The sequence below is a fragment of the Curcuma longa genome, chromosome 14 (assembly GCF_044706935.1).
Source record: "Curcuma longa cultivar G26 ecotype Majalengka, Jawa Barat chromosome 14, ITB_CL_G26_1.1, whole genome shotgun sequence".
Lineage (NCBI taxonomy): Eukaryota > Viridiplantae > Streptophyta > Magnoliopsida > Zingiberales > Zingiberaceae > Curcuma > Curcuma longa.
The window spans coordinates 7,043,209-7,069,208 of NC_133874.1; the positions used below are offsets into that span (position 1 = coordinate 7,043,209).

Consider the following 26,000-nt stretch of genomic DNA (forward strand, 5'->3'; position numbering starts at 1 on the left):
ATTCTTATTTTTCCAAAAAATTTAAATTATTTAAAACTTTTTCCTGAACAAATTATACATCATTCGAATAAGAAAACACACCAGAATTTATTTTTCTGTTTGAATTCAAATACTCATCATTGAATTTTGTAAAGAAAAAACATTTCACAGTATTATATATTTCAAGTAGACCAAGTAATTGGATTTCCAACTAAATATTTTGATGGAAACATGTTCTTGTATGAACACATCTCTTCCTTTGGGATTTTAGGAGTGCACACAAGAAACAACCCAGAAGTGCCATCTCTATGGAAACATTTGGACACAAACCAACATGTAGAATTTGTAGTAAAATGTCCTAAATTGAAGTTCTAAACAAAGATCAACGGCACTTTTTACCCGTGGACGATTCTATTCGATCGAAACATCAACCGATTGCTCGCACAGACGCAACTAGTCAGTCCTCATTGCTCGGGGCTTGGCAACGGCGGCAACGCTTTGAAAGGGTTCATTATCACACCATCGATTAGCCCGTATTCTTTAGCCTCTTTTGCGCTCATGAAGTAGTCCCGGTCGGTGTCTTGGTAGATCTTCTCTAGGCTTTGGCCGGTATGAGATGCAAGGTATCCGCTCAAATTGGCTTTGTGATGAAGCATTTCGTTTGTCTGCGAATCAATAAAAGATCGAAAAATGCTCAAGGTCCGATCATAACGTATCCTATGTTTCAACTAGTTATGGAGAAAAAGAAAAGAAATGTATTTCACATACCGAACCAGGCAATTATTATGAACCATTGCATTCTTATAAATGCACAAATCAACTGATCAACTCATATTTACCATCAACATCTGAGCCATGTTAAGTCTCAACTTTCTATATAAATCTTATTTCTCCATTGCATTCGATACAAGACTATATAACTACAATGATATCACCTCAATCTTATTACGTTAACCGGAATTTTGCCTCTATTCATTACCCCTTCGACTATAACCGACTCAATTTGTCCGACTATCAAATTTATTAGATGAACATGTCCATACTAATTTAGCCTATTGTCTCTCCTATCTTCTAATTCAGTTCTCCTAAATCTATTAATCTCACACATGCATCTCAATATTCTCAACTTTTCAAGATTAACTTTTTGAATTTGTTTTTCCTACTTGGTCAAGACTATGATCCATAGATTACAACAGATCCTATGCACAACGATCACATAAAACCCTAAGACCAATAACTCCCTCTCCATTCCAACCGTCCAATATCAAGAAAACATCATTAAGTATCAACCAAAATTATTATCATTTAACAATTATATCAGAATTAAAATTTGACCTATAAGCAAGGGTTTAGTGGCCTAGTTTTGCAGAAAGCTGTATAACATCATAAACTCAAGCTTTACCTGGACTTCGATATCTGTTTGTGAACCTTGAGCTCCTCCAAGAGGTTGATGGATCATTATCCTGGCACTTGGTAAGCTGTATCTTTTTCCTGTGTTTGGTTCATCATCAGAGACAAGAAAATTCGTGACAAAGCATCATAGAAGTCCAAAGTTTTACCCTTTGTCCCTGCACTCAGGAGGAAAGCACCCATGCTGTTGGTAGGAAAGAAAACACGAATAACGAAAATTAGTATGCAATGACAAAGCCAAAGGCCAATAAAGGTAATAGTGATTGTGTGCAAGAGAAGAACAATTGGAAACACAGCTATCAGATATCAATAATTTAACTTGTAGATGAACCATAAAATGATCAGTTGGTGGAAATTGTTCATTGTCTTTATAGTGGAAAATGGCCTTATAGGAATTGAAAGATGGAGATGAAATTATAAAATACCAAGTTCTATGCATGAACAACTGAGAACTCCAAGATTAATCTCTTATTACAAAAAATTACTTGCATCAGTTTTATCTGATTAGAATTATAGTCATGATGCCTTGTAGAACTAATAGAGACGCATTCAAATCAGTTCATACCAATTGAGACTATTGATTACAAAAAGAATCTTTTGCAGAAACTACTTTTGAAGCAGTTCATGCATTTTCTGAAATGCAGCAGGCAATAGAATATTGTTTGTTAATGAACATCAATATGAATTGTTGCATTCAAAAATTAAAAGTCATCTGATAGTGAAATTAATTAAAGACTAATACAGCTAAACTTTTTTTTCAAAATAGGTTAATATCCATAACTAACTATAGATATTACCTTGCTGCCAGACCAACACAAACAGTAGAAACATCTGGCCTTACGTGATTCATCGTGTCAAATATTGCCATCCCTAATGAAATGCTACCAACTCAATTACCTTGCAATGGCATAGTACTGGCAGAAGTGTAAAAATAAAAGTAGTAACACAGAGCAAAAAAAAGAGGAAATATTACCTGCCGTAACAGATCCTCCTGGAGAGTTTATATACATGACAATATCCTACAAAACATAACAACATTTTAGATAAGGCTTCCAAAAAAGCTAGATGATTTTAGATTGTCTACCCAATGATGAAGGAAGATTTTTAAATGATTATTGAACAGTCACAGAGTATTCACTATAAAATGAACATAGCTTATAAGCAAGTTTGCAATACTCATTACCTATGTAGATGCAGATGAGGGTCTATGATTAATATATCATAATGTTATTCCTCCCAAATAATGTGAAAATTTTGATATTAGTTATAATACATCATTAACCAATCCTTGGTATCACATGTTTTTAAGGTAATCTGTGAGGGAGTGGTTATATAAGTTATCACACTCGTAATATTCTTGCAAAACTTTGAAAAAAAAAAAAGAACAAAAGAACAGTATCATTAGTTTTTCACTTTATTTATTTCTTATATCACCTATCTCTTACAAAGGAGTATGAACTATTTTTCTCTCTCTGCTGGATTTCTATCTTCAGAAGTTCTCTGTTGGAACTCTCCAGTCTCCACCATTGTATCTCTCATCAAACAAATTCCGACATGTTTCACCATGCAATCTAAGCACCGTGTCTGTACATGTTCTTACCTTCTTAACCAAGTTTCATTTTATTTATCATATTTGAAAAGTAGACTAATAGCTTGCTATGAGATTTTGTATTTTGTAAAAAAGGTTGTCACACTGAGGGCCTAAAGCAATCTCCAATCACTTTTATCTTGGGCTGGCATTGACAATGATAATGGTTGAAGTTAAAGAAGGAAAGTAAAACCAAATTATATGGCACATACACATAGTACACTAGCAAGATGAGAACATGCCACATTAACCTTATAAGGTGGCATAGCATTTTCATCTCTACTACACCAGCTATTTTAGTATGTTGATGTTATTATCCTCGCACAGCAAAGACTTATCGGCTATGAACAAGGATAAATGAGACTCGTGAAGTTAAAATGCAATGAGTAATTTAATTGAGATTCCTTACTAATGGATATGAACCAAATAAAATGAATAAAACTTTGACTGATAAGAAACACGGAAAGACACTGAACTGGGAAAAATACTGCAAAAAAAAATCAGAGAACCTTTGTAGGATCCACAGAATCGAGGTACAGAAGATGAGCCACAAGAACAGTCGCCATGTCGTCGTCCACTTGTCCACCACATCTAACAATTCTCTACAAGCAGTTTTTTTCTTATTGATTTCATATCCCTAGATAAAAGCGAAGTTAGCACATTCAACACTAATAGCATAAATTCATACATGTTGAAATAGTTGACTGACGACGCTCTGGAACTTCTCCTGCACCGCAGGCGGCGGCCCTTGCCCTCCCTGCACCTCCGCGAGGAAGTAAGGTGTCGACGGCATCACCAGATCATCCCTGTCAATCAAGTTCAGATCAACATCAGAAGAGAGAAAAAAAAACGTCTTTCAAAACATGAACAACTCTTAAGAAAAAAATGACCTAATTGACCAAATCCCTTTTCTGGGAGCGCAGGAGCCAGCCTTGGGAGAGCTCCATCTGCAGGAAACTGCCCTGTGCTTCCTGTAAGAGAAAAAAAAAACAGAAATTTTGAAGTCCTCAACCTACGCAACTGGAGACGGACAGGGATGGGCGAAAGGAAGCTCTCGAGAGTACCTGGAAGAAACGGGAAAGCGAGGCGAACAGATGAGAGAGACGTTGAAAGAGACGCGAGGAGCTCGGGAAGGGCCGTTCCTGGCGAAGGATTGGAGAGGGAAGACTGCTGGGGAAGAAGCCGCCGCCGCTGTCGCCATTGTTACTCTCCTCCTCCTCTCTCTCTCCTCGATTAATCTCTTATCTGATCAAGTTATCTTCGATGCGATAACAATCGCAGTTAATTTCTCCACAGAAACCGAATCTAATCGCAAATCCAACGATCGAACCAGAAAATCAATTGATCGAATTCGCTTTCGGATCTGGAAAACAACTCAGATGAGTCCGCTTAGATCGACTTCAATTATCTAGCTAGAATATTACCACATATTTAATTTATTATATTTTATATAATATCTTATAAATTAATTATATTTAAAATTACATATAAATAATTTGGTAATTTATTGAATCAAGTTTCTAAGGCGAAGAATATTCAAATACTCTCCTCTATCGTGGTCAATTATAACTTTTTAATTTATTCTTTACAAATGATTATGAGATCAATTGTATAGAGTCGCTGATTTCATAATATTCAAAAGACAATGAATAACAATTGAAGGATATTTAAATATTGGGACAGACTTGTTCATAAGTAAAGGATATTCAAATATTTATGTAAAAAGCATAGTTGAATTGGTTATAACGGAATAGAATTGCTGAAGTGGATAAAGGTTGAATAGGTAATGCCCTCCTCTATCGTGGTCAATTGTCGCTTCTCAATTTATCTTATCACAGATGATCATGAAATCGATCGTATAAAACTACTAGGGTGTATATTTTACCATTTGCTAAAAGATATTTAAATATTCTTCTTTTTGCTAAAGAATATTAAAATCATTTTCGACGAAGCCAAAGTAATATTTTTTCTATAGTGATTAACTGTAATTTATCGATTTACTTCCTCCTAAATTGAAAATGTGGAAAATTTAGGTATTTTATTTTATTATTAAAAAAATGATAAATTTTAATTAACCTGAGAGGTAAAATTTGAGAGCAAGGTTCAATAAATTATCGTTATTAAATAGTAACTCTTTTGTTACTGGTCCGGTTCAGTATTTGGTTCGGGTCGACCGGGAAATCGTCGCGTATCCCCCACGTCAAATTTCTCGGGCATTCGCGTCGCTGCGCCAGCTCGAGGACGAACTCAGGTCCCGTCCGCTTGGGTTCTGGTTGATGATGGCGTCTAGGGTTTTGTCAGGGTTTGCCCGACGCACCGCCGCGCGCCGGCTGATTCAGCCCTCCTCCCGGCTGGAGGCGTTCGGTAACCCCTCCGGCGGCTTCCGTTCTGCAAAGGAATCGGCTCTGGGATCGTGGGCGAATTCGTCGTTCAAGGCGAGTTTCTTTTGTTTTTTACTAGGGCCTTATTCATCGTACTTGATCTTGCCGAGTCTTATTTTTCTCCGTGTGCGTTACTTATTTTGACAAAAAAGAGTTATTCATTGAGATTCCGGGGCTTAATCGATGGATGGGTTCGACTTGGTCTCATTCTCGCTTAGTGGCTCCTCCTTTGTAAATTTTGTTGCCCTTTCGTATGCACCCTCCTATCTATTAAACCAACACGATGTCAGTTGTTTCTTACGGAATCGTTTCGTTTGGAATGATAATTTGGTGAAGAAATCATTCCTTTCCCGAAGTTTTGGGCATGTTTTTTATCATGCAAGTCATCTTGCTTTGAGAGTGTTCCGACTTGCCCGTTGTCATTGTCTTTTGACTATGTGAAATATCAACGAGAACTTGGATTTCTGCTGATGCATGATCAATTTTCTGTTGAAATTTGAAGATACTGGCTCTTACTCTTACTATAAAGATTGAATCACACAATAAATTAGGCATCAGAGAAGCTAAATATGCTATCTAATTACATGTGTTAATGTATGGTCAATGAGTTAGGTTTGTTGGAGGTACTTACGTTGAATTTTTTTCTGCCTCTGTCTCAGTAAGAGCATGGCTTTAAAAACGCATGCAAGAAGTATGCATGACACATATTCTGCATGCGTGGATATATGTGGTCAATACTAAAACATTAGAAAATAATTTATATTGATGACTAAAGGTTTTGTCACTGTCAAAACAAGTGTTAAGTTAACATTTACGATTTACAACCTACTAAATAGGTTAACTTAGGGATTTAAATTGATATGATTTTTAAGGTTTAGATGAATGAAACGAGGTCTTTTAATATGCTTTTTTGAAACAATGCGTGAGAGAAAGCCAAAACTCTCTTTTTTATCAACTAATCATTCAATTGAAGTTTTGAAAGAGCCATTTGAAGATTGGAACTTATGAACTAGTTTGCATAGTCAATAAACTAATTAACTCTGATGAGCATGTTTTTGACTATGAGATAATTTGTATGCAATCTATCCAATTTTCTCAATACTAACCATGGCTGCAATTGAACCATGAAAAATTGGAAAGGTTGTGGACATGCCGTCAGTGCATTTGATATGAAAAATTTATGTTAACTTAGTTTCTCTTTATAGTTCCTTGACAATGATGCACCTCAAGTCTGTGACTGTTTTGATAATTTCTTACTGACCAATGCTTGCTCGATGGCATATACAGAAAGTATTTTCATCTAAACCATCATGCATTTTCTGCTTCCAGTGCAATGTATTCAACTATTGAAGTCACAGTAAAATATTGTATTGAGGCACTTAATTAGTTTTACAGTTTTTCTTCTTCCTCATTTTGCAGGATATCGTAAATGCTGAAGGTTAGCTAATTTTGAAGGCTTTTATGTTCCATTTTCAATCATAAATCTTGTCCTCAAGTAATGGAAAGTTATCAGCATGTCATTTTCTGTATATTTTCCCTCACCTTTTCTATTTTTTCTTTGCATACAATAATGTGCATGTATAAACATAATCATCCTTCTACAATCATTGCCATGAGTTTTATTCATTTTCTTATAATTTGTATAATATATAATGCAAATGCAAGGTATGTTACTCCAAATGTACAAGTATTTAACATAGGTATGGAACTAGGTGCTGAACTCCACATTGTCTGAAAAGAAAATTATTAAGCATAATCAATGGGGGTTTGATGGATGGTCTTGAGTTTGAGAGTCTGATACATGTATGGCGGGTTAAATGAAGAGGCCTAACTATGAAAAATAAAAACAAGATATGCACATGTAAAAATCCTTTTCTCTTTTGAACTGCTTATGCTTATTGTAAGAAATACATAATCTTAATTATTGTCATTCCACTGGAGACTTCTTATATCTTTGTTCTTGTCTGTATTCCTTTAGAAGTCACAATAACGCATAGTGTGTTGGTGAACGTGTAATGCAATTTTATCATGCTCTGACATATAAATTAATCTGATCTCGGAGCAGGTCCCTTTTTATTTTTATTCTAGCTAATTATGCTTAGTCACTAATAACTTGCTTATCAACAGAGTCTGTCATAAGAGAAGTACCTGAAAAATTACTTTTTCTATTTTTGTTGAACAGTCATGTCACAACTAATATAACGATTTTTTTTTAAAGATGGACCTGTGACAACCAAGATATTGAATTTGTCTTATATTCATACCGAAGTGGACAGTTTATATGTTGAGGTATATACCAAATGAAACTTCTACTGATGCCTTGTTCAAAATAATCTAAGTCTTATCAGTTTCATTAGTCTCACTTTATTTTCATTAAGTGGGGTATAGCTTTGGTTAAGAGTGTTTCCCCTCGTCTGGATATTATCCTCTTAATACCTTTGGTTAATTAATTTCTATTTATTAGCCTTCAAATGAACATCATAAATGTGCCAACAACATATTCATTTTATCCCTTTCTTATAATTATGATATTTTGTAAAAGGGCACAAAAAGGAGATTATCCTTCAAAATCTTTGGCCATTTAATCCCTATTTGCTAGTCCTCAAATGAACAACATAAATGTGCTGACATGGCATATCCAATAGTTCATCATAATCAAGTTCCAAGAATACAATGTGACACAATGAATTGTCTTAATGTACTTCTGATATTTTGCCCTTTTTTGATAAATATAAACCATATGTTTAATTTGTAATAATTAATCATGATGTAAAATATTAGTTTAGATTAGATCCTTCCCTAGCAACCTAAACTTTTGGTTTGAGTCATGCTAGTGTTAGTACACTTTTACTCCAAAAATTAGTTAAGTCTACTCAAAAGACCCTTGTGCTTGAAACCCTGACTTTGTTAATTTCAGGTCTTTTCTGCATATGTTTTGGATTAATCAAAGAAAAATTTACCCTGTAATTAAACATGAAAGATTAGGTGATGAGTTAAGAACACCCATCGCGCTGTGTCAATCATTTATCTTTAGGATTTCAAGTTCTTTCCTTCTAGTTTATAATCTAAATGCTCATTTTTCTTTCATCACGGTTCTCCTAAAGTTTCTAAAACTAGCATTCATCACAATAACTGGATTTATGTTGTCAGGAAACCTACTATCAATGACATAATGAGCCATCTTCAGAAGCTTCTTTACTTGGCAAACCTTTATTTTCAACGTGGCTAGTTTTCAGTTGGCTTGATTTGCAAAGAGTTTTTCTTTATATGGTGAAATACTATTAAATGCCTGGGTTTCCTTCCCTTCTGAGCTCCTTTCCTCCCTCTTTTATTTGACTTGTATATTTGCTCTCAAGAGTTTGAGAGTAGATTGTGAGTTAACACAAGTTTTCCACATTTCCAGAAAAAATTACCAAATTCTCCAGATGGCAATTGGTCAACAGAAACTCTGCAGGTCAACCTAATATTTACAAAAGAAACCCTGACATATTTCCATGTTTAGCAAGAACATGTGCATCAAATTATTCCACATCGGAACAAAAGAGAAGTGAGGTTTGAATTGAAGTTGCACTATTGATTTTCGATTGTCATTTTAATTTCACTTCGTTGCTTTGATTCTATGCTATTTTACTTAGTTTCAGTTCTGAGTTACCACTTGAGAAAGCCATTGTCTCATTGATATGATTGAGAAAAGAAGGATTTGCATATGATTATATTGACTTGAAAAAAATGTATGATAATCCTATACACTTTTCATGTTGTTTTATAAAGAGATGTCTAACAATTAGATTGATGCAATAAAGGTCATAATCTAGTCACCAGTAATAGGCTATTGGGAATGTGATAAATTGGTTTTCTCATTGTTTTAGGTTTACATCAAAGCTAAGCTCTAAGGTTACATTTTTCTTTATGTTAGTACTAGATGAATTCGCTAATTGTATACAACATAAATCTCTTTAGTGTATAGTAAGCTTTAAGTTTCAATATTTTATATGTTAGTACTTGATGAATTCCTAATCATATTCAAGTTAAATCTCTTTACTGTATGTTATTCACAAAATAAAAGTGTTTATTGATAAGTGGAGATAGACTACTGGAAACTTCAATTATGGAGGAAAAAAATAGAAACTACAAATTTCAAGTTCAGTAGAACTAAAACTAAATGTATTAATCATAGTTTACATAATAAGAAAAGAAGTGAGATAATAGTCAAGATGAATGGGCATGCCATTGCTGAAAGAGCTTTAGATATCTTCTATTGTATGCATTATTCAATGAGAAAGAGATATTGATGAAAATACATTACTAGGATAAGTAATGGTAGTTGAAAATGGACCAAAGCTGTGATTGTAGGTGAAAATGTACAATCCACCTTACTATATGGATTAGAGTATTGGGTAGCTAGGAAATAATATTTAAAAATTAATGAAGCAAGATGAGAATACTGAGATTGATGTGTGGGAAGACTAAAATGGATAAAATAAACAAGATAATACATGTTTCAAAAGTGATTCACTGAGTGTCAATATGAATTGGTTAAATTCTCAACATGTTTCAAAAGTGATTCACTGAGTGTCATCTTTGTTCATATGAATTGGTTAAATTCTCAACATTTTACTAAATAACTTAACTCAAAATTTTGTAAAATAGCTTAACTGAAAATTTTATCTCATCTCCTGAAGTCTTATCATAGTTCTTATTAACATAAGCCAATCCACTTAGTTTTTGATGGTTGGCTCATTTTTATTTGGTTGTAAAAATCCTTATAAATAGCTATCAAAACCTATCAAAGAATATGGATACTGTTGAAGCATACTCTTTGATGCTTTCTTCTCACTCTTCATGAACTTCAACAGTTAAATAGAACAACTGTGACTGATCTATTAGATTTAGGCAGCTAGGATGGTTAAACCATATCTTCTTTTTGCTGACAAACCAATCTTATGAAGTGACTAGTCATTTTGTGGCTCTAATTTTAACAATTTGTCAGAGTAGATATTTCATTGGCGATGAATCAATATGTAGAGAAATCATGGAATAAGATAGTGGATTCCCGATGTGGCATAGTTATCTCATAATTGTTTGAGTGCAGAAATGATGATACAGATAAGCCTAACAAGGTTAAGTTATGATTTATTAGCTATGCTACTTTCAAAATTGATCATAATGTTGTAAGAACTATATGTCAATCATAGTCTATAAGAACTGATATTCATACAAATTCCTCAGGAGAGCAGAAAAGATATATCAAAAATTGAAGATCCCTTTGACGCACCTACATACAACATTCCAGAAAAGCCAGTGACATTTACTGAGGGTGCCTCGTATAGTCTTGTAATACTTGCAGGATTGGGTGTTGCAGGCGTGGCTGCTTATGCTGTTTTTAAAGAGTTAATTTTTGAGCCTAAAGAGTAAGATTTACATAATTTTTGATACGTTGATATCATAGTTTAGTGTCAAAGATTTACACTGACAACATATAGTTTTCAACTATATGATATGTTTTGACTCAACTAATCCTGCATGAAGAATGAAGTAAAAAAATATTCAACTTTGTCTTGTCATGTGATGAATAAAAAATAGTTACATTTTCTGTTAATCATGCAACCATTCTTTTATGGTTCTTTTCCAAACTGCACGATGAATAAAAAATAATTACATTATGTTAATCATGCAACCATTCTTTCATGTTTTTTTTCACAAATTGGAATAGTTTCAGCTTTTGCAGCTGCTTACAGATTGACTGCTATTATCAGAACTATAAACTTGGTATTCAACTTTCAATGCATGCTATTGGATGTGTATTTTCCGATTTGTCTGAACCAGCATTGTAATTGTCTGACACCAATTTTTGACTTGAGCATGCAAGTCAAGAGACAAAACACTTGATTGGCTACTATCCAATTGTTTTCTTTGATGGAGCGAAAGAAGGTGAAAAAATTGGATGGAAGATTTTTTTAATATGTATATTTGAAAGATAATATATTCGGAATTGTTACTCTACCCACTCATCTATAGGCGACCCATGGGCACCTGCTGATGTGGCAAATTGACTCAGTATTTTTTTTTTTTTTTAAGGTTTAGGGTTTTTAGGGGTTTAGAGATGAGATTTTGTCCAAATTTGATTTTCAATTCTCACGTAAGGAAGTTAGAATTTAAAAAATAATAATAATTTTAACAACATGTGCCCGTGCGTTGCCAGCAGATGGGTGAGTAGGGTGTGTATATATATATATATATATATATATTGAAAGAATATTTTTTCAAGCTTGGATTTTAGCTCTATTCCATGTGAAAGTGATTTTTTGTCCAAATTGGATGAAAACACTATAGAGAACAACTGGAAAAAAAATGCTTCGGTGGTTTCCTTCCCTCTAACTTTTCCATCATAGGAAATGAAAAAAAATACAGCTGTGACAATCTACTTATCACCTTTTTTTTCTTCATGGTTTCTTTCCCTTGTAGGAAATACATCCTACATGTCACAAATAGGTCTGAGCATGGATTGGTAGTGGTATGGGACTGAGATTTAGATCTTGGCTGAGATTGAAAGTGGAAAGCTAAAATCAGTCCAATTCTTGCTAGCAAATGATCATAGAGGAATATTCTATTTTGATTTTTGAATACGTTCCATTTACATATGTGGGGCCGCTGGGGTGGTGGTTACGTGATTGTATCATTATATACATAAAAGCATTTCTCATGCGTTTGTTTTAATCTTTGCTGTAGGTACAAAATTTTTGGAAAGGCACTTGAAAGGGTACAGAATGATAGCCGGGTATGTTCCAGTGGCCTAATTGAGTACTTTTCTGTTTCTTAAATCACTGAATCAATGCCCCTACTCACTCATTTGGGAGTTGTTTCATATTATTACCCATGTTATCTTACCATATTTGCCAGGTTACTGTTAGAATAGGCCACCCTGTTACTGGATATGGCCAAGAAAGCAGAAACCGTGCTGCTCGTCAACGCATTCCCAATAGAGTTTGGACGGATGAAGCTGGCATTGAGCATGTCGAGGTCATTATCTCCCAATCTTATCAAAATATCTCATTTAGCATTTGATTGTCTAGGACCTTGCCTTAGGAAGCCACAGGTAATTAGGTCTTTGGTTTGAGTATCTGAGATAAATATATACACACACGCATACATAATGGAAGCTTGCATTTTCTATATTTGCTCAGTGTACATGTGCAATGTAACTTGTCAACAGTATAAATTTTCAAAAACTAATATTGGTAACACAAAATAATCCAACTACATCAAAATAAGGTCATTAAAGACGACATCATAATATCCTGCTGTGGACATTTTTTCTCTCCAGAATTTATCCACTGCCTGCCTTAGAAAAAATTGAATATTGCTCAATTAATTGCTTAACTTTAATCATAAGACATTTGCTTGATAGCTTAGTTGTGCTTATATGTTATTTAACTTATACAGTGACACAATTGAAAGAAAAGAGGACCAATATTCATATGTGAACTAGTATAAATTGATCCAAATTTCCACATTTTTTTCTTGAAAAAGATCTGAATTTGCTGGGCAGAACTGCAGAAAAGATTAGCTCCATACTGGAACATTGAAGTACACACTAACCTTTCTCCTTAGAATTCTTGTATATCACCATGTCTCTTCAATGATATGACCATTATTTTCTAAAGACGCATTCCGTAATGAAATGTTTGATTGGCAACTTGTATTCATGCAGGTAAGCTTCCATATTCGTGGACCTAGTGGATTTGGAAAGGTGTATGCAGAAATGTTCAAAAACCAAGCCGATAAGAAGTGGACTTTCACATACTTGATTGTCGAGATTAAGTCTCCATCACCCGCACAGTTCATGCTGGAGTCATATGTTCCTGCATAATGTACACCAGGGATGCTTTTCAATATCTCCAGATTTTGACTATCTGAACCCTCACTCCAGAGCCAGGATACTGCTCATGCTTTGTTCCAACTTTCGACATGGCTGAATACACAATGGATGATCATTTATGATGAATTTACTCCTTGTATTGATTTTGATGGTGAAGCTAAGAATGGATGGAGCCGGAGATTTTACCAATATCTTTGTTCCGAAATTTTTTGATAATGAATCTTATTCTTTGCTTTTGGTGCCTGTACCCACCAATGGATAATTTATCTCTGCCTTGTCACTATACTATGAGTGGCTGCTTCCAATAGACAAGCTTTTGTGGATGTGAACTATTGCCATTGCCAATTAGTATGCTCATCCAATCTGTTCTTGCTTTGCAGTGATGCTTCTCAAAGGGCAGTCAATTTGAGGTCACAAGTTTCATGGTATGCACATTTCATTTTGTAATTGTTTCCTTTAGTTCAATAGGCTTGAATTGTTCATATTGAAATGGATCTGAGTTGATAATAGGTTAGTTGTGGATCTTTCGATATTACATGTACCTCTTTTGAGTGTTTATTTTATTAGTTTTTTGGATGATCACCAAGTTGAAACATGGCTAGAGCTTGCTTATTGCAACAACTTTATTGCAAAATCTTGTTTACAACAAATTTAAATAGATTCCATAAGCCGCAATACTACTAGTCTGGGCATCTAGCAATTGTTGAACTACATAGTAGACTTATCCCTTTGAAGTTTGTGTTGTAATATTATTGTTAGTTTAGACATCGAGGTTGGGGCTGAAGTTCTAGGGGCTTGAGGTTTTCCCCTTGGACTTGCAGGTGGTCGAAAATGGGCTAGGTTGAGCCTCCCATAGCTCATCTATAGATGGGGAGTCGAGTTGGGCTTGAGCCCTAAATGGGTGCCAGTCGCAATGCTCGAGCTTGACCTAACACAGACTTGTCTCAGTTCAGTCAAAAGTTTCCTTGTGCCCCGTTCAAAAGGAGCAAAAGATTATTTTGCCCTTAAAATGGTTAGGAAACTTGATTCTGAATAGTACTATGGTCTTTTTTGCTTTCAAATTCTAAATTTACCTATAAATATTCCTTAAAATTTCTCATTCTAGTTAAGTGTATTGGCATGGGCATTTCTTTGCAAACAATGTTCCCCAACTTCTTGTCCCAAGCTCAACTTAATTCTGAATTGATTCAGATTTGATATTCTTAAAGAGTCAGAACATTGTAGTTGACATTTTTTTTTTCATTATCATCATTTTGAAAATTTCAAGTCAATCATCAACTTTTATTTGCTTTTCTCATTGATAGTCAATTTTTTTTTTCAGGTTTTGCACTGCATCATATAAACAAGCGCAGGAGAAATGCAGGTTTCTTTTAGTCACTTCAGTGTTTTTTATTCTCTCTCACTCTCTCTCTTTCTTTTTTCTTGACTTGCAGATTCTTATTAAAAAGTTAAAGAGAGACATCCAAAGAGGTTGCTCTTTCTTCCCCTACTACCTTGTCATCTCCTTTTTTTTTATTCTGGATTAAAGATGAAAAGATAATTCTTATTTTTAAAATCATCAAATTAAATATTTTTTATTTTAAAAATGAAATAGGCAGAATTATATATTTCAGCCAATATTTTGGGAATCTGTCATAGTCATATTAATCATGTGATAAATACAACCGTCATTCTATCAATTAAAAAATAATATAAAATTGATTTGTAATACAATATTTTAAAACTAATTTAATTTGTCTGAGTTTTTGATATTTTGGAAAAAGATTATGTTGTGGTTCGAAGGTTTTTTGAATTTTTGTTCAAATAAAAAAGCTCTTTCTTTTGTTTTTGCCTTTTTTCCGTGTTCCTAATTTTCGCCCTTTATTCTTGTTCGGTTGGCCGTCAAATCCCGTGATTGCCCTCGGAACTCCCAATGGCCGCAAGAGGATTAAATCGCAATTCCCACCGGAAAAATCCACCAATCATCCATTTTTATTCCAATTCTTCAATAATTCTTCGCGGATAATCGCTGTTCGGGCAGATCAATCCTTCTGGTACCACAGCGCAGGCAGCGGATCGAGCATGGCCTCTGGTAGCAGCAGAGGAGGCGGCGGCGGCGGTGGCGGTGGCGGAGGATGGCATCGCCACCATCAGCAACAGCAGCAGCAGCAGGGGAATAGCAGTGCTAATGCGGGGTCGCAGTCGTCGGAGAGGGACCGCGGTGGCGGAGAAGGAAGTAGCCGCCATGGAGGAGGAGAAGGAAGTAGCCGCCAATCGGGGATGAACAAGGCGATCGCGCAGTATACGGAGGATGCCCGTCTCCACGCCGTGTTCGAGAAGTCCGGCGAGTCGGGCCGGTCGTTTGACTACTCGCAGTCCGTCCTCCGCTCGGCGCCATCGAGCTCCGTCCTGGAGCAGCAGATCACCGGCTACCTGTCCAAGATGCAACGCGGCGGCCACATCCAGCCCTTCGGCTGTACCATAGCCGTCGAGGAGCCCTCGTTCCGCATCATCGCCTACAGCGAGAACACCCTCGACCTGCTCGACCTGTCTCCCCAGTCGGTCCCCTCCCTCGGCGCCCCTCATCCTCCTGCTCTCGCTCTGGGCGCCGACGTCCGCTCCCTCTTCACCCCCTCCGCTGCGGCCTTCCTCGAGCGCGCCGCTGCTGCCCGCGAGATCGCCCTCCTCAACCCGCTCTGGATCCACTCTCGCACCTCCCGCAAGCCCTTCTACGCCATCCTCCACCGCATCGACGTCGGCATCGTGTTGGACCTCGAGCCTGCCCGCGCCGAGGACCCCGCCCTCTCCATTGCCGGAGCCGTCCAGTCCCAGAAGCTTGCCGTCCGAGCCATCTCCCGCCTCCAGGCTCTCCCCGGCGGCGACGTCCGCCTCCTCTGCGACACCGTCGTCGAGCATGTCCGCGAGCTCACCGGTTATGACCGCGTCATGGTGTACAAATTCCATGAAGACGAGCACGGCGAGGTGGTGGCCGAGTCTAAGCGCGACGATCTCGAGCCCTATATGGGCCTTCACTATCCGGCCACCGACATCCCACAGGCGTCCCGCTTCCTCTTCAAGCAGAACCGTGTGCGCATGATCGCCGACTGCAACGCCACGCCCGTCCGCGTTATCCAGGACGACCGCTTGGTCCAGCCACTCTGCCTCGTCGGCTCTACTCTCCGTGCCCCACACGATTGCCATGCCCAGTATATGTTCAACATGGGTTCCATTGCCTCCCTTGCCATGGCTGTCATCATCAACAGCGGCGATGAGGATGGAGGCAGATCCTCCTCCTCCTCCTCCCGGGCGGGCTCTATGAAGCTCTGGGGCCTTGTCGTTTGCCACCACACTTCCCCTCGTTGCATCCCCTTTCCCCTTCGCTACGCCTGCGAGTTCCTCATGCAGGCCTTTGGTCTTCAGCTCAATATGGAACTCCAGTTGGCTGCTCAGCTTTCGGAGAAGCATATCCTCCGCACGCAGACTCTCCTCTGTGACATGCTGCTCCGCGACTCCCCTTCCGGCATTATCACTCAGAGCCCCAGCATTATGGACCTTGTCAAGTGTGACGGGGCTGCCCTATTCTACCATGGAAAGTACTGGCCACTCGGTGTTACACCTACTGAAGCACAGATTAAGGACATAGTCGGATGGCTGTCCACTTCCCATGGGGGCTCAACTGGTCTGAGCACTGACAGCCTTGCCGATGCTGGATACCCTGGAGCAGCAGCGCTTGGTGATGCAGTCTGTGGCATGGCTGTGGCATTCATCACAAGAAAAGATTTTTTGTTCTGGTTCAGGTCTCATACAGCTAAGGAAATCAAATGGGGCGGAGCTAAGCATCATCCAGAGGACAAGGACGATGGGCAACGGATGCACCCACGTACATCCTTCAAGGCCTTCTTGGAGGTAGTCAAAAGCAAGAGCTTGCCTTGGGAAAATGCTGAGATGGATGCCATCCACTCACTGCAGCTTATATTGCGTGATAGTTTTAGGGATGTTGAGGGAACGAGCAACTCGAAGGGCATTGTCGATGGCCAATTTGGTGATTTGGAAATGCATGGGATAGATGAACTTAGCTCAGTTGCAAGGGAGATGGTTCGGTTGATAGAGACAGCAACTGCACCTATCTTTGCGGTTGACTCAGATGGGTGCATAAATGGGTGGAATGCTAAGATTGCTGAGTTGACAGGACTACCAGTTGAGGAGGCCATGGGTAAATTGCTAGTTCAAGACCTTGTCTTTGAGGAGTCGGCATATGTTGTTGACAAGCTTGTCTATCGAGCCCTAAAAGGTACTTAATCCATTTTGATTTTCACAAACCAGTTATGTAATATCATTTGAAATTACTTACAGTTGAGAACTTGAATCTGCTGCTGTGATGATTTCCTTTGTTGGTTAGTCCCATATGACATGCCAGTTATGCTGGGTACTGCTTAAGCAGGCACACATATAGCCTCATCATCAAAATAGAGTGTTGAAGATGCATGAATATAGATGTAATGGTGTTGTTGTTGGATTTTTATATCATTCACCAAACTCAGATTCCTGCAGGTGAAGAAGATAAAGATGTCGAGATAAAGTTGAAGACATTTGGCTCACAACATTCAAAAGATGCTGTTTTTGTGATCGTTAATGCATGTTCTAGCAGGGACTTCACAGATAATATTGTGGGTGTCTGCTTTGTTGGTCAGGATGTTACTACACAAAAAGTCGTCATGGACAAATTCATTAACATCCAAGGAGATTATAAAGCTATTGTGCATAGTCCTAATGCCTTGATTCCCCCCATTTTTGCTTCCGATGAGAATACGTGTTGCTCAGAGTGGAATATGGCAATGGAAAAGCTTACTGGTTGGTCAAGAGGGGAAATGGTTGGAAAACTTCTAGTTGGAGAGGTTTTTGGCAGTTGTTGTCGTCTAAAGGGACCGGATTCTATGACTAAGTTTATGGTTCTACTTCATAATGCTATCGAGGGGAAGGAAACAGAGAAGTATCCATTTGCTTTCTTTGACAAGAATGGAAAGTTTGTACAGACTTTGTTGACAGCAAATACAAGAAGTAATGTGGATGGTCAGGTAACTGGAGCCTTTTGTTTCTTGCAGACAGCTAGTCCCGAATTGCAACAAGCAATTGAGATCCAGAGGCAGCAGGAAAAGAAATGCTTTGCTAGGATGAAAGAGTTGGCTTACATTTGCCAAGAGATAAAAAATCCACTGAGTGGTATTCAGTTCACAAACTCACTATTGGAGAAGACAAACTTGGATGATGATCAAAGGCAGTTTCTTGAAACAAGTGCTTCTTGTGAGAGGCAGATGATGAAAGTTATAATGGATGGGAATTTACAAAGTATCGAGGATGGGTAAGTATTCTTGTTTTCTATGCTTTTGCTTGAAAAAGTAGTTTTTCACTTAGATAGTTCATATTCCTTTGAATATTTTACTGGCACCGGAAAGTATCAAATATGAACTTGAAGGAATGGATTGGAGTGGTTTTTGCAGATTTCTTTTTTTTTTTAGTTTAAGTTTGATAGTGAGAATAATCAACTCCATGATGTGTCATGTTATATTTGAGATATTTTGAAATATACTAGGTTGTTTTTCAAATTTCCAATAGACACTTATTTTTACACTCTTTATCCTTGTGAAAGTTGTTAATGAGAATACTAACATGGAGATGATACTTTTTCTCTAGTTGTGCCCCGATAGAAATCAGCATAACTTTCACAAGGTTAAAGATGAGGATACTAATAATTATAAAACTGAATTATTGATAGTGGCAGAAAATAAGGTAACTTTACATGCCGGTGCAACTGTAAGACTATATTTAAGTATTGAGGTAAAACATATTTTTGTTATTTAAGAATATATAGTAACTTTACATGCCGGTGCAACTGTAAGACTATATTTATAAAACTTGCCAAATTATATGATTGTAGACTATATTTCTTGGTTATTAACTATGATCTTTCTGTAGAACTGATTGTGCTAATTCTCTTTGACTTTTTAAAAATATTTCTGTCTCTTCTATATGAAAATCATTTTATTGATACTGCACTTTTGCTATATATTTTCCATGATGAAACTACCATTCAAATTCTATTTGTTTCCTGTACCAACGTTAATTTTATGTTTTCATCTGATACCAGATCCTTAATACTTGACAAAACTGAATTCGGACTTGGATGCATTGTTAATGCTGTTGTTAGTCAAGTTATGATTTTATTGAGAGAGAAAGGTTTACAGCTGATTCGGGATGTTCCTGAGGAAATAAAAGTGATGCTCGCTTATGGTGATCAACTCAGGATTCAGCAAGTGTTGGCAGACTTTATGGTTAACATGATCCGTTATGCACCATCTCCAGAAGGTTGGGTAGAAATGCAGGTTAGGCCAACTCTCAAACAGAGTCCAGATGGAATTGAAATGGTTCTTCTACATTTCAGGTGTGCTTTCATTTTGTTTAAATTTTTACCAACTTTCCTTTTTTAAGTGCAACCGTTGCCATTAATTTCTACTATTAAATTCTGATGTGCTTTGTGTGGTCTCCAGAGTCGCTTCCATTTACATTCTTTCTTGTAAATTTGCTTGTTTATGCATGCATGGTTTATGTTACATCTTGAGAATAAAAATCATTCTCTCTATATCTCATTTTTTGGTAAAATATTAATGCCTACCTGACATTTACGATGTATCTGTTTGGAACTGAGTAATATATATGTAGCATAAGTGTTTGTTTATTTTTAGGTTGGGAAACAAGCTTGGAAAACTTTTCAGTGTTCTCAGTAGATGTAGGACCTTAGAAATTCTCTATTATGAGAAGTGAAGATAAAAGACAGGAGACTGTAGAGGATAATATTAATATTATAGCGATAAGCGAGAACTAGAGGTCCCCTCAGTCACCTGGAAGCAAGGGGAAGGCAAAAGAATATAATAAAATGATTTAAATTGGTCATCAAGTTGATTTGTATTGCGTGGAAGATTCATAAAGTAGCCCTTTTTTCCTCATTTACTAGTGGATTGTTATGAGCTTTTTCCCTTTCAATTCCATGATTAATCAGAATACTTGCTGATTTCGTGGTAGGCTCAATGTCGAGTGAACTGGTTTGAAAACTCTCCAAATCCATCTGTGAATTGCATTGATTAATAAGCATGGGTTTATTTTTTTTCTTTCTTGATTACAACTTTTTTTTGTAACAAAATTAGAAATTCTAAAAAAATATACATGGCATATTTGCACGAATATGATTTTTCACTTTCATTTCATTTGTTGCAAGTCAGTAGCTTTTGTGAAAATTTTATCATCGTCAAATGTTTCTAATCACTACTAACTCTCTATGGTCGTGTGTTTCTGATCATGATCTCAATTATCAGTAATTTTAGTGCTCATCGTTGTGATGAAGCATGTCTGTAAACAAGTTAGTTTTATAAATTCTAGTTTATGAATCAGGTTCGGTATCCTTTTATTTCCTCAATATTTATGGTAAAAAAACTTATCACATGATTCATTTTGTTCATTTTTTGTACATGCATATTTCTGAACATGTCAGTTGGATAAATTTTAATTTATGAATCAAGTCTCGAAGGGTTTTCCCCATTATTATCATAAAAACTCATCACATGATTCATTGGTTGAGTTCTTGTTGCCTACCTGGGCCTTTTCTTCTGTTCTAGTCATATTCGTTTCAGACTATCAACTACTCGAACCAACATGATCCCTGGTTAGCACCCCTCTACTTCATCTTGAATGCTGTAATTCATCTTCCCTCGAGTTACTAAAATTTAATATCGAACTATAGTTGTAGGCTCGCAACAAATTAACAACCTGTTTGTTTATCATCAAATTTTGATCAAGTTATTCCATCAATTCTATATGTTTTTTTGTTCTTTTTTCAGAATAATTTGTCCTGGAGATGGCCTTCCTTCAGAATTGGTTCAGGACATGTTTCACAACTCTTGGTGGGTGACCGAAGAAGGCCTCGGACTCAGCTTGTGCCGAAAAATACTGAAACTGATGAACGGGGAAGTCCAATACGTAAGGGAGTCAGAGAGGTGTTACTGCCTCATTGCCATCGAACTACCCACTAGATCCTGAGTAAGCATTCAAAGCTAATCGAGATCATCGCTCATCGCTTACTCTCCGCCGTCGTCTTCATCGTAACGAAGGACTTTTCGGGATCACAATGAAGGATAGATGACTCGGAAATGAATGAGTTTTAGTTTAGTGTTTACTTGAGGTAGTATGTATTTGCCATAATCAAATCGAGAAAGGATTTGTTGAGGAAATACACAATTTGTAAATTGTATGTGCTTGTAATACTCTCCGAATTGTCTACGGGGTCGATGTGGTATAGAAATGAAGGGCGAACCCTCAACGTAAACACACATCTTAATATGAAATTTCTGACTCCGTCCCATCCTTCGCGGAAGCGTGCGACTCATAACAGTTTCTGATTGCTCCTCCATTCTCGAATCCACTAAGCGAGTCATGCCAAAATTGAAGTCTTTGCACAACTAAAGATTCCATAATGCCAAATGACGAAGACGACATACATCGACAATGAACAATGATGAAATTAGTCACGTTTAAGAAAGCACTCGAGGGTACTAGAATTGACTCGGCCACAATTGGACTGACCTTGGTCTCTCTTCTCATCACCATAATACAAACCCTAATTTTATCCTATTTTATTATTATTATTATTATTAATCAAAATTATATATTTTTGATTTGAAAGTGATGAAGTGAAATGGAACTCCACGCACGCCACGCCGAGGCCATTTAATACAATATTTATCCTTATCTCCTTTATGCATGCCAATGCCAACCCTAGCTATCCATATTCCCTAACTTTTAATCAATTAATAATAATAATAATGAATATAATACTAAGCAACCCGCGCACGCACGCACGCACACACGCACGCATGTGTGGATTTGTCATTGGATAACGATGCAACGGTTAAAGTTTTTGATAGAATTTTGGATTTGAAATTCAACCGTGACCTACTATAGAGGTAATGGATGAGTCACTGCGAATGCTTCTCGATTTATTTGATGATGGATAAATTAAAATTTAGTTTAATTAAAATATCCTTAGTTAGAAATTCAACCGTAACATATCTTTTATTCTTTTTGGAAAGTAACCTTCTTGTTTTGATTTTTAGTTTCTTATGTAAAAATTTTAGGCCTTAGTGTAAAAATAAGTTATAAAAAATAATAATAAATCAAACAAAAGGAAATGCACTTTCATTTAATTAACATGCTCTATGTCTTTTATAATCCTCATTTCATTCTAATCATGTTAAATAATATCAACAAGTACATCATGAAATAATTACTTTTAGAAAGCATGAATCTAGAAGATTCTAAATAAAGATGAGATCACTTAGTCACTGAGTAAGCTCCCCACTAAACTCCACTTCCCAATCACTTTAAGCGAAAGACCTTTGAAAATTTTATCGAACTATACAAAGGTACAAATCCATGTGAAAAATTTATACGCACCACTCACACACCCTTACTCACCTACCTTTTAACTTTCCTGATAGATAAAGTTATTTTCATTTATATTTACATCTTATATTTTATTTTATTATTGTGAAATTGATTGTAAGAGACTGAAAGATTTTTGAGAAAAAAATTTAGTAGTGGCCGCAGCATCACTAGAACTAATCTTCGGAGTGAATCGGGAGTTCCGAACTAAGTAAAATATCTTATCTTTTGTGTTTGTTTTTGATGATTATATTTATTTTTGCTGCATACTAATTAATTATAGACAAAGCATAACGCAAAGTTAAGACCCCACTCATTTCAGCAAATGTGGAATTCGCCATCCCAACGGCTTCACACATGATCAGTCCTACGACCATCTATGAGGAGGTAAATCGAGAAACTGTAATTATTAATTACGAGAGAGGGCATTGCTTCGACTTTGTCGAAATTCAACTCTTATCGGGAACATAAGCACCACTCACACACTTACCTTTACCTTTCCCTGTGCTCCCCCAACTCAACTCAACTACCAAATGGACGCACCACATTCTTCAAAAGCTATCCTTGCGCATGTATTTGGTCGGTTGCAGCCATTAGAATAATGCTTGCATGCTCCTCCGCCCCTCCACCACCGTCACCACCACCACCTCCTCCTCCTCCTCCTCCTCTCCCACCACCGTCATTTCGTCTTCGTCGTCTCTTGTCTCATCCTATAAAATTCATCATTCCAACTCTTCCATCACCTTTCACATCGACAACGTAACTCCTTCCTCGCGTGCAATTTACTAGATAGATAGATAGATTAGATCGATCGAACAAGTGGATCTTGGATCCTTTATAAATACTTGTGGGATCTCTCTCTCTCTCTCTCAACAACTCGTGCTCAATGGAACCACTCCCACGATTTCTCCACCTTCTTCTCGTGCTGGTCCTCTGTTTCAGCCTGGTCCAGGGAAGAACGCACCACCACCACCGTACCAAGCACTTAAAACAGAGCATTGCTCTGCCTCCGGCGACGACCGCCGCCGCACCGCGGGGCTCGTCAAACGCGACGTCCGCCAACTGCAGCAACGCGACTCCTCCTGCTGCCTCGATTCCTCTCCCTCCTTCTCCGGCGCCGACACCTTCCCCTGCGCCGGCGGCGGTTTACGACGTGAGAGCCTACGGGGCAGCGGGCGACGGCGTCGCCGACGACACGGAGGCGTTCAAGGCCGCGTGGGACTCGGCGTGCCAAGACGCGAAGCCCGGCGCCGTCGTCCTCGTCCCTCGCGGCTACAGCTTCAAGCTCCAGTCGGCCATCTTCCCAGGACCTTGCCGGAGCTCTGAGCTGGTCCTCCACGTGCGTGCTCCGTGAGCCTCCCTCCATCTAAATTCTTGTGCGATCTGTGTTTGTTTGATTCATTTGAAGGTCGACGGGACGATGATGCCGCCGGACGGCCCCGGTGAGTGGCCGGCGAACAACAACCGGAAGCAGTGGCTGGTCTTCTACAGAGCCAATGGGTTGAGACTGGAAGGAGGCGGCCTAATTGATGGAAAGGGAGCCAAATGGTGGGACCTCCCTTGCAAACCTCACAAGGTATATTATATAATTTTTTTCTACAATAATTTTTTTTTTCATTTACCCCCTCATAATAATTTTTATTCAAAACTAGACCAAAAAAAGTTATAACCTCTCAAACATCGTCACGAATCATGACCCAACACTTATTCAACTTTGTCGATACGATGAATAGACAAAGCTCGATATGCTTATCTTTAGCGAGAGGCACCTTCGTTCTCGTCCATACGATCCATATCCTATCATCGAATCTTACTTTTCGGTATTGTAAAATCGTAAATATTACACTCGCAAAGCTACAATCTCTTCCTCCCATGTAGCTAGAGCAACTCTTTCGACCCCCGGGGCATAGTTGAGTTGGTTACGACGCAACAGAATTGCAGAAGAGGACAAGGGTTCGAATCCTGACGAAGCCAGGCAATATCCTCCTGCTTCATGACCAACTGTAGTTTTCCGATTTATCTCCTCACAGATGGTGGAGTCGATCGTGTGGGGCCGCTAAAGTGGCGGATTCCACATTTTTGTAGAAGAGCAACTCTTTCGATTTCGATATTTACTCTAAATTTTAGGGGGAAAATGATAATAATATTTCTTTTTTTCCTTCTTAATTTTGCAGGGAAATGGAGCCTCATCAGGAAATTGTGACAGCCCTGTGGTAATAAATAAATAAACAAATAAAATAAATTACTAAATTCACAAAAATTCTAAAAAAGAATTTTTTATTTTTATTTTTATTTTTGTGTGTGTTTTTTTTCAGGCGTTGAGATTCTTCATGAGCTCAAATCTGACCGTTCGTGGCATTAAAGTACAGAACAGCCCCCAATTCCACTTCCGGTTCGACGGCTGCCGGAACGTCACCGTCGACTCGATCCGCATCGCCTCCCCGGCCCTCAGCCCCAACACCGACGGCATCCACCTCGAGAACTCCGACGGCGTCGTCATCCGCGACTCCCTCATCTCCAACGGCGACGACTGCGTCTCCATCGGCGCCGGCACCGCCAACGTCGACATCCACAACATCACCTGCGGGCCCGGCGGCCACGGCATCAGCATCGGCTCCCTCGGGAAGCAAGGCAGCAGCTCCGCCTGCGTCACCAACGTCACCGTCCGCAACTGCGTCATCCGCCGCTCCGACAACGGCGTCCGCATCAAGACGTGGCAGGGCGGCGTCGGCGCGGTGACGGCGGTCACCTTCGCCGGCATCCGCATGGACGACGTCCGCAACCCGATCATCATCGACCAGTACTACTGCCTCTCCAAGTCCTGCCCCAACGCCACCTCGGCCGTGGGCATCGCCGGCGTCACCTACGCCGACATCCGGGGCACGTACGACGTGCGGAGCCCGCCGCTGCACCTCGCCTGCAGCGACGCCGTCCCCTGCACCAACATCACGCTCGCCGGCGTCGAGCTGCTGCCGGCGAGGGACTACTTCCTGATGGAACCCTTCTGCTGGAACGTCTACGGGGTGGCGGCGACGCTCACGATCCCCCCGGTGACGGCGGCGTGCTTGACGGAGGGGATGCCGAGGGCCGTTATGGAGTTTGCAACGGACCAGTGCCGTCGGTTAAGTTAGTTACGAAATTAAAAAAATATATAAAAAAAACAATAGTTGAAATATTGTATCTCGATATATGAAAAATTAAAAATAAAATTAATAGTTGATAAATTAAAATTTAATATTTAAAATAATAATTTAGAAAAAAAAAAGATATTTGAAACATGCGCGATGCCTAATTC

General features: G+C 38.3%; 4 protein-coding genes across 5 annotated transcripts; 3 read left to right on the plus strand and 1 right to left on the minus strand.

Annotated features, from left to right (window-relative positions):
* Positions 1–261: 261 nt before the first annotated feature.
* LOC141845048 (ATP-dependent Clp protease proteolytic subunit 5, chloroplastic-like) lies at positions 262–4,215 on the minus strand. The gene is made up of 9 exons (XM_074733067.1): positions 4,042–4,215; positions 3,868–3,948; positions 3,666–3,783; positions 3,487–3,579; positions 2,363–2,408; positions 2,187–2,259; positions 1,539–1,573; positions 1,382–1,470; positions 262–644 (listed from the first exon to the last, which is right to left on the minus strand). The coding sequence occupies exons 1-9, from the start codon at positions 4,176–4,178 to the stop codon at positions 444–446; spliced, it is 873 nt and encodes a 290-aa protein (XP_074589168.1). The 5' UTR covers positions 4,179–4,215; the 3' UTR covers positions 262–443.
* A 990-nt stretch (positions 4,216–5,205) lies between these two features.
* On the plus strand, positions 5,206–13,473 carry LOC141845320 (putative mitochondrial import inner membrane translocase subunit TIM21). Its single transcript, XM_074733387.1, has 7 exons — positions 5,206–5,412; positions 6,778–6,796; positions 8,762–8,910; positions 10,588–10,769; positions 12,088–12,136; positions 12,259–12,378; positions 13,070–13,473. Exons 1-7 carry the CDS (start codon positions 5,254–5,256, stop codon positions 13,226–13,228), a joined length of 837 nt encoding a protein of 278 aa, XP_074589488.1. The 5' UTR covers positions 5,206–5,253; the 3' UTR covers positions 13,229–13,473.
* Positions 13,474–15,076: 1,603 nt separating this feature from the next.
* On the plus strand, positions 15,077–21,576 carry LOC141844940 (phytochrome B-like). Of its 2 annotated transcripts, XM_074732920.1 has the most exons (4): positions 15,077–17,507; positions 17,768–18,575; positions 19,362–19,655; positions 21,106–21,576. In XM_074732920.1, exons 1-4 carry the CDS (start codon positions 15,299–15,301, stop codon positions 21,302–21,304), a joined length of 3,510 nt encoding a protein of 1,169 aa, XP_074589021.1. In that variant the 5' UTR covers positions 15,077–15,298; the 3' UTR covers positions 21,305–21,576. The 2 variants fall into 2 exon arrangements, with proteins under 2 accessions (XP_074589021.1, XP_074589022.1); XM_074732921.1 differs by lacking the exons at positions 19,362–19,655; positions 21,106–21,576 and having other exon boundaries at positions 17,768–18,206; positions 18,319–18,548.
* A 2,015-nt stretch (positions 21,577–23,591) lies between these two features.
* Positions 23,592–25,886, plus strand: LOC141844941 (polygalacturonase At1g48100-like). Its single transcript, XM_074732922.1, has 4 exons — positions 23,592–24,044; positions 24,114–24,281; positions 24,880–24,918; positions 25,021–25,886. The coding sequence occupies exons 1-4, from the start codon at positions 23,592–23,594 to the stop codon at positions 25,834–25,836; spliced, it is 1,476 nt and encodes a 491-aa protein (XP_074589023.1). The 3' UTR covers positions 25,837–25,886.
* Positions 25,887–26,000: the final 114 nt, after the last annotated feature.